Below are 8,926 nucleotides of genomic sequence, written 5' to 3'. Positions count from 1 at the left end.
CCATTCTGGAGAGCAATTTGGAACTATGCCCAAAGGGCTACAAAAATGTGCATACCCTTTGACCCAGCAATATCGCTACTAGGACTATATCCCCAAGAGATCATAAAAATGGGAAAGGGTCCCACATGTACAAAAATATTTATAGCAGCACTCTATGTAGTTGCCAAAAACTGGAAGTCAAGGGGATGTCCATCAATTGGGGAATGGCTGAATAAATTATGGTATATGAATGTAATGGAGTACTATTGTGCCATAAGAAATGATGAACAAGAAGACTTCAGAGAGGACTGGAAGGACTTATATGACCTGATGCTGAGTGAAAGGAACAGAACCAGGAGAACTTTATGCACAGCAACAACCACAGTGTGTGAGAGTTTTTTCTGGTAGACTTAGATTTTTGTAATAACACAAGAACTTCTTACCAAAAAAAAAAAAAAAATCCCAATGGAGGATCTCAAGGAAAAATGCCTGCCACACTCAGAGAGAGAAATATGGAAGTCACTCACATATTGTAGCAGATCATGTTTGTGTATGTGTATGTGTTTGTGTATCATGTTCTGATTTGTTATACGATTTCTTTCATTTATCTTAGTCTGACTACATAGCATGACTATAGTGAAAATATATTCAATAGGAAAGTATATGTAGAATCTATACAGAATTGTATGCAGTCGTGGGGAGGGAGGGGGGAGTGGGGGGTAGGTGGGGGGGATAAAATCACAATTGTATGGCAGTGATTGTTAAACATTACAAAATAAAAAAAAAAGAAATCTGTCTTACCACATAGGGAAGAAAGAGGGGAAGGGGAAAAGAAAAGCAGGAGTGATCAAAGGGAAAGCAGATTGTGGGAGGCAATGGTCAGAAGCAAAACTCTAGTGAGGAAGGACAGGGTGAAAGGGAGAGAGAGGAAAAAAAGTATAAGGGAGAGAGAGAGAAAAAGTATAAAAACCGAGAAACAGGATATAGTGAAATATAATTAGTAATCATAACTGTGAATGTGAATGAGATGAGCTCTCCCATAAAATGGAAGCAGATACCAGAGGGGATTAAAAACATGAATCCTATAATATGTTGTTTACAACAAAACTCATATTTGAAACAGAGAAACACACACAGAGGGAAGGTAAAAGGCTAGAGCAGAATCTATTATGCTGCAGCTAATATTAAATTAAAAAAGCAAGGGTAGAAGTCACGTACTTGGACAAAGGAAAAGTAAAAACAGACCTTATTAAAAAAGGCAAAGAAGAACATCTTGCTAAACGTTTCCATAGAAAACAAAGTAATAGAAATATCAAACATATGTGCAACAAGTCACGCACCGTCCAAATCCTTAGAGGAGAAGTTCAATTATTTACACGAAGAAATAGAGAGCAAAACTACACTAGTCGGAGACCTCAAGCTCCCCTTCTCAGAACTAGATATATCTAGCCACAAAATAATCAGTAAAGAAGTTGGGGAGGTGAATAGTATTTTAGAGAAATTAGATGTGGTAGACCTCTGGAGAAAACTGAATGGGGTTAGAAAGGAACATAAACTTTTCTCAGTGGTACATGGCACCTACACAAAAAGTGACCATGTAGCAGCGAATAAAAACCTCACAATCAAATGCAGAAAGGCAGAAATATAAAATGCATCATTTTCAGATCATGATACAATAAGATTACATGCTCATGGAAAGATAGGTTAAAAATTAGCTGGAAACCAAATAATCTAATTCTAAAGAATCAATGGGTCAAAGAACAAAGAATAGAAATGATCAAAAATTTGAAAACAAATGGCAATAATGAGACAACATAACATGCATAGAATGCAGCCAAATTATAGAATGTAGTCAAAGCAGTACTTACGGGAAATTTTATAACTTTAAATGCTTACACAAATAACATAGAGAAAGAACAGATTGATGAATGTAAAAACCTAAAAAAGAACAAATGAAGAATCAAAAATAAAACAATAAAAAAGAAATTCTGAAAATCACAGGAGAGATTAACAAAATTGAAAATAAGAAACCTATTGAACTAATAAATAAAACTAAGTTGGTTTTATCAACATACAAATAAAATAGATATATCTATAGTTACTTTGATTTTAAATAAAGAAAAAATCAAAATGCCAGCATAAAAAGTGAAAAGGGTGAATTCACCACTAATGCAGAAATAATTAAAACAATTATTAGGAGCTATTTTGTCCAAATGGATGACAATAAATCCAACAATCTCAGGAAAATGGATGAATATTTGCAAAAAATATAAATTGCCCATATTAACAGAAGAGTAAATAACATACTTAAATAATTCTGTTTTACATAAAGAAATTGACCAAGTAATCACTGATTTCTTCCGGTCTACATGAATTTACAAGTGAGTTTTACCAAACATTTAAAGAAAAAATAATTCCAGTACTATGAAAACTATTTGGAAAAATAGATGGGAAAGGAGTCCTACCAAATTTCTTCTATGACACAATTATGATACTCATACCTAAAACAGGAAGAGCCAAAATAGAGAAAGGAAGTTAGAGGCCAATTTCCCTAATTAATATTGAAGTAAAAAGTTTAAATAAAATATTTGCAGAGATTACATAAATTTATTAATAGGTCGTACGAGTATAACCTGGTGAGTTTTACACCAGAAATTGCAGATCTGTTTCAATATTATGAAAACTATTGGCATTATTGACCATATCGGTAATAAAACCAATGGAAATCATAAGATTATTTCAAAAGATGCAGAAAAAGGTATCGACAAAATACAGCACCCCATACTGTTAAAAAAAAAAAATCAGAGAGCACAGGAATAAGTGGAGCTTTCCTTAAAATGATATGTAGTATTTGTCTAAAACCATTTGTAAACATCTGTAATGGGGATAAGCTAGATACCTTCCCAATAAGATCAGGGGTGAAACAAGATATCCGTTATCAACAATTTTATTCAATATTGTACTAAAAATGTTAGTTTTAGCAATAAGAGAAGAAAAAGAAATAGAAGGAATTTGAATAGGCAATGAGGAAACAAAAGTCTCACTCTTTGCACACGATTTGATGATACACTTAGAGAATCTGAGAGAATCAACAAAAAAACACCTGGAAATATTAACAACTTTAGCAAAGTTTTAGGATATAAAGGAAACACATAAATTATCGACAATTATATATATATACGTATATATATATATATATACATATATATATATATATATATATATAATACATATGAAACAAAGCCCAGTAGCAAGACATAAAAAAGAGAAATTTCATTTAAAATGACTGTAGACAATATAAAATATTTGTGAGTGTACTAGCCCAGACAAAGCTAGGAACTATATGCACTTTTCATATACAGTTAAAGTCAGATGAAAACAACTGGAAAAATATCAATTGCTCATGGGCAGGATAAGCTAGTATAATAAAAATGACAATACTAAAATAATATGAATGAAAATATTAGAGACCAGAATTCATATCAAAAACAATATATAATTTTGGTTCAAGGGAATCGATTTGGAAATATGCTTCTCTCAGTAAAGAGGTGGTGGACTACAGGTGAAGATAGTTGCATATGTTGTCAGATATACTTTCCATATTTGTTTTGATAAATATTTTTGCTTTGCTATAACTGAAGGTTCTGTAACAGGAGTGACTTATTGGGAAGTAAAAGAGGTATATGAAATAAAAATGTGTCAATGAAACATTGGTTGAGTATACACATATAAAATGGTAGAATTCTTGACTTGAAAGTAATTAAGAAAATTAAAGTGTTTCATTATAGCCTTTATGGTACCCACTTTTTAATGATTTTTATAGTAGCCTTTGGACAGTTTCCATCTTTTAATCATAGTCAAACTAGTGTCACAAATATCCTGTCTGTGGGATAGGGTTCTGGTTTTTTTACTTAACTAGGGGCTGGCGCTAATTGGCTGGTATATCAGAATATACACTATGCAAATCTTTCTAAAACCTTTCTTCTTCAAACTTGGCTAATCACATGTACTGTTTATAATAGATACATTGTTTTGATTTTCAGGAATCCTAGTGATGGAGCAATACTTATACACCATGCAGAAATAACTTTATACAATACCTATTCATTCCTTTGAACATTTAGAACTATTGCTGGCTGGTACAACAAAGTGTCCTCCATAAGATTTGGAGATTTCATTAAGTTAACAGGAAAAATTTCCAGTTTCACTTGAGGAATCTTTATATTTTTATTATTTTTCTCAGTGCACCAAGAACCTCTTTATTTCTCAGACTGTAGATAAATGGGTTTAATAGGGGAATTATAACTGTGTAAAACAAGGAGTATATTATGTCCTGATTGTTGGCAACACCAGACCCAGGAAACACATACATAATTAAAAGTGTGCCATAGAATAAAGAGACAGAGAATAGATGTGCACTACAGGTGGAAAAGGCTTTTCTCCTGCCCTGTGAAGAATTAATTCTCAGGATGGCAAGGAGGACAAATGTGTATGAGACTAAGATTGTCAGGAGAGTGAAGGATTGTATAAAGGCAGAGAAAACAAAAATCATTAGTGAATTAAGAGATGATTCAGTACAGGAAATTCTAAACAATGATAAAATTTCACAATAGAAATGATGGATTATATTTGTTCTACAGAAGGTTAATCTACATAATAAACCCACATGAATCATGAGAAGAAGAAAGCCAAGTGTATAGGAAGCAATCACCAGCTGCTTGCACAGTCTGTTAGACATCCTCACTGGATAAAGGAGAGGGTTGCATATGGCTGCATATCGGTCATATGCCATGGCTGCCAAAAGGAAACATTCTGCAGTTGCACTGACACCAAAAAAGTAAAATTGGGCCATGCATTCCAAAAAGGATATAATTTTCTTCTTAACTAAGAAATTCACCAGCATCTTAGGGGTCACTGAAGAGGAAGTCCAAGCATCTGCAAAAGCTAAACTACTGAGAAAGAAGTACATGGGCTTGTGAAGATGAGAGTCGATCCAAACAAGCACAACCAGCCCAACATTCCCCATCAAGGTTGTGAGGTAGATCACTAAAAACAGCAAGAAGAGAGGGATTTGAAGCTCAGGGAGATCTGTAAGTCCAATAAGTACAAACTCTGTGACCAGAGTTACATTTTCTTCCATCATGATTTCATTTTGAATGGTCACTGAAAGGAGAGATTAGATAAAGGAGACATTGCCCACAGTACCCTTTGAAATAATTATTTTTTGCATTGGATACCCTCCCATAAACGTTTTCCAGTTTAACTTTTTTTCTTTAATAATGCATTTAAAAATAATTATTCCATACTTTTCCTGGGATTACAATAAAATAAAATGAGCTTGACAGTTTGAAAGAGGATATTAAAGAATTCTAGTAATAGAATAGCATAGGAAAAAATGGGACCTAACAGTCAATTCTCTACTGACCCTTGATTCTGTAAACACTGTACATTATAGCCATTGATGTTTGCGGTTGGAGAAGTTCATAGAGTACAAAGCCTGGAGCCAAGAATATCTGAATTCAAATCCAATTTCAGATGCTTACCTCCTGTAAGGCTCTGAACAATCATATAACCCCTATTTACTTCATTTTCTCATCTGTAAAATGAGGACACACTGGAGAAGGAAATGGCAAACTACTTCATACCACAAAATCTCATGAAAAAAGTGCATGGAGTCATAGAAATTTCAGACATAATTAAATGACTGAAGGACAACAAATACCATTTGTAAAACAATTCATAAACATTACTTCAGTTAAGTCTTGCAACAACACCTGAAGGAAGTGTTACAGATGTTATTTTCCCCCTTTTATAGAACAGAAAACAGGGTGGGAGTGGTTGTGTCAGTAGTGCAATTTGATCCCATATCTTCCTGATGCCTGGTCAAGTACTGTATCTTCTATGTCTGGGTGTGGCAATGCAAACCTGTAAATCCTGCTACTAGGAAAAGGTAAAGATAGTGGAGCTCAGTTGTTCCAAACTTACAAAAGGCTAAAGCCAATCAGTTGTCCACACTAAGTCCAGGTACAAGGAAAGAAGGAAGCAAACATTTATTAAGCACCTACTGTGTGCCAGGCACTGTTCTATGTGCTTTTGAAATATTTATTTGATCTACACAACAATCCTGGAAGGATAGTGCTAGTTTTAATCCCCATTATAAAGTCGAAGAAAAGGGATCAAATACAAGTTGTGACTTGCTCAGGATCACACAGCCAGTAAGAGTCTGAGGTTAGATTTGAGCTCAGATCTTCCTGACTCAACACCCAGTGCTCTATACCACTTAATACTAATAACAACACCAACATAAACAATGTTATTCCTGTTTTACTGATGAGAAAGCAGAGCCCAAGAGAGGTGAAACTAATTGGTAAAAGTCCCGAAGAAAGTAAATGCTAGGCACTGTGGCTGTTGGGTAATAGTCACTTAAAAACTCCACTATGGCTCTGTCTACATAATGCATATATTTGGGGCTGAAAAATAAAACGTTCAACCAATACTCTGGATGCTATTTGCTTACAGATTTTGGAATCATGTAGAAAAACCTCACACTTAATGAAGTCTTTCCACTTTCTACTCAGATGTTTCATTACGATCTAAAAATGTCTAAATGTTGCTAGGAGTGAAAAGATTTGTGTTGTTTTTGAATCATCTTTGAGGAGAATAATGAAACACATAGAACACTGCACTCGTACCTGAGTTCTGTAAAATATTTTGTAGACCAGTAAAGAGAACAAGTTGTCCCTCTGACGCCCTGTGTTCAAGTTCCCACTCAGACACTTACCATCAGACTGAAAATAGTATAGTATAGTCACAACCTCACTGACCCTCAATTTCATCATCTTTAAAATGACAAGGTTAGACCAAATTGCATGTGAGATTATGAGCAATTCTTTTTTGGAAATGCTGTAGGGGTAGAAATGGAAAAGCTAATAAGCATTCATTCCTATTATGCTAATTCTCTTAGGTGATTCTAATCTGAAGGGAATCATTTTTATTTCCATTCCCTTCCAAATCTATTCATGAAAACAACAGTGAAATTCCCTGGGTTCCAATAAAGCACTCCCTACAGACTGGATTCAAAGTTGTTGTACTGAGTACTTGGAGTTAATCATTAAATCATGCTAAATGCCCTCAAATTCATCTATTAAAACAGCTCTTGATTTATTCAGGAGTCATTGAAGATGTGTAAGATTCTCAATATAGACTTTCAGTTCAAGGCTTCTTTTCTTTATATTGTTGATTTGCAAATATTTGGTTTGAGCTGATTAGTTTTATTGTAACCGTGAAAATATAGTCACCATTTTGTATTCTATCAAGAGTGATCATCTTGGCTACACAAGTCCACTCAAGCAACATACTGAGACATAGATGTGAGGTTGAAACTATCCATCTTTTTCTCTGAATTTTGGATTCAAGCACACATACTAGTTACAGGATGTGACACAATCAACACAATACAACATACATTTACTAAGAGTGTAACTATACTAAATCTCCTCTCCTGTTCTCATTTCCCTTAATCTTCCCTTTCCTTTCCTCCGCTCCCCTCCCCTCTCCGAGACTCCTCTTCTCTTGTCTCCTCTCCTGTCCTCTCCTTTCTTCTCTTCCCCTTCCTCTCCTGTCCTCTTCTGTCTTTTTTGCTCTCCTCTCCTTTCCTCTCACTCCTGGGTGCCCTTCCCAGGGGAAGGTACACTTCCATGGCCAGAAGCTGTCTTTTTTTCTTTGGTTTTACTGGCTAGATTTCTTGTTTGAAGAGCAAGTCTTAAACTGGATTCATTCTGGAGCTCATAGATTGGACAGCACATCCCTGCCCACCTAGAACAGAGTGAATGTAAATAAAAGATAGTAATTGTTTCTCTTTTATCCAGGAACCCTGAGGGTCTTCTCCCACTTTGATTTTTTAAGGGACCATCCTTTGAGTCTTTATAGAGGCCTATTCAATGAATGGGTGTATCTCACTGCAAGTAAGAATGTGATAAGTCCTTCATCTAAAATGGCAAGTCTCACATTGCATCCTGGGGCATCTCCAGTCACACTGATGAATATTTGTCCACTGGACTCAGATGGCTCTGGAGAAGAAGGTGAGGCTGGTGACCTTGCACAGCCTTCCTCTCTCAAATCAAAGTCAACTGCAATGCATATCATCATCTTGACGTCATGATTCATTTCGAGAAAGAAGGGCAAACGCAACAACAACAACCTACTGAGAATGTACGTATGTTAATTGAATTTTGTTTAAACACACAAAAAGGAGTCCCTAATAGTATCCCATACCTTAAGGGACTTACAACTGACTTGAGAAAACAATATTTCTACACATGAAACAATACAATCAAATATTTAAAACCCTGACTTTTCTTCTAAGCTCCAGACATCAATCTTCAACAAGACACTTTCACCTCCATTTTCTAACAGTAAGCATAGCAATAATAATCAGAAACATTTACATAGGAACTACTGTGTCTCTACTGTGTTAAGGACATTACAAATAATATCTCACTTAATCCCTACAAAAAATCTTGGATGTAGGTGCTAATATTACCCTCATTTTATATGCGAGTATACTGAGGCAAACAGAAGTTAAGTGAATTGTCCAAAATCAGAAAGCTATTCACTGTCTGGGGCTAGATTTGAACCCAGCTAGTCCTGACTTCTGGCCTTTATGTGATTCAAGTCTGAAGGAAATCAAAATTATTTCATGAAAAGACTTGCATAAACACAGAACCAAGAAAACTTTGTGCATAGTAACAGCAGTGTTGGGCAATGAGCTGCTAACACTGGCTTAGTGCTTCTCAGCAATACGATGGTCCAAGACAACTCTGAAAGACTGGTGTTGGAATATGCTAACCCTATCCAGAGAATGAACTATGGAGTTTAATTGGAGATCAAAGTATACTATTTTCACGTTTTTGTTTATTTTTTGATTTTCACAGCTTTCCCCTTTTTT

The 8,926-nt window shown here is 35.1% G+C and overlaps 1 protein-coding gene across 1 annotated transcript; it reads right to left on the bottom strand.

Annotated features, from left to right (window-relative positions):
• Positions 1–4,198: 4,198 nt before the first annotated feature.
• On the bottom strand, positions 4,199–5,122 carry LOC140511823 (olfactory receptor 5AC1-like). Its single transcript, XM_072621042.1, has one exon. The coding sequence runs from the start codon at positions 5,120–5,122 to the stop codon at positions 4,199–4,201; it is 924 nt and encodes a 307-aa protein (XP_072477143.1).
• Positions 5,123–8,926: the final 3,804 nt, after the last annotated feature.

Source organism: Notamacropus eugenii, chromosome 6, assembly GCF_028372415.1.
Source record: "Notamacropus eugenii isolate mMacEug1 chromosome 6, mMacEug1.pri_v2, whole genome shotgun sequence".
Lineage (NCBI taxonomy): Eukaryota > Metazoa > Chordata > Mammalia > Diprotodontia > Macropodidae > Notamacropus > Notamacropus eugenii.
This window is presented reverse-complemented; position numbering and strand designations above follow the sequence as displayed.

Coding starts and splice junctions, on each gene's coding strand:
- LOC140511823 (XM_072621042.1), bottom strand. CDS start 5,122: ATGATGGAAGAAAATGTAACTCTGGTCACAGAGTTTGTACTTATTGGA.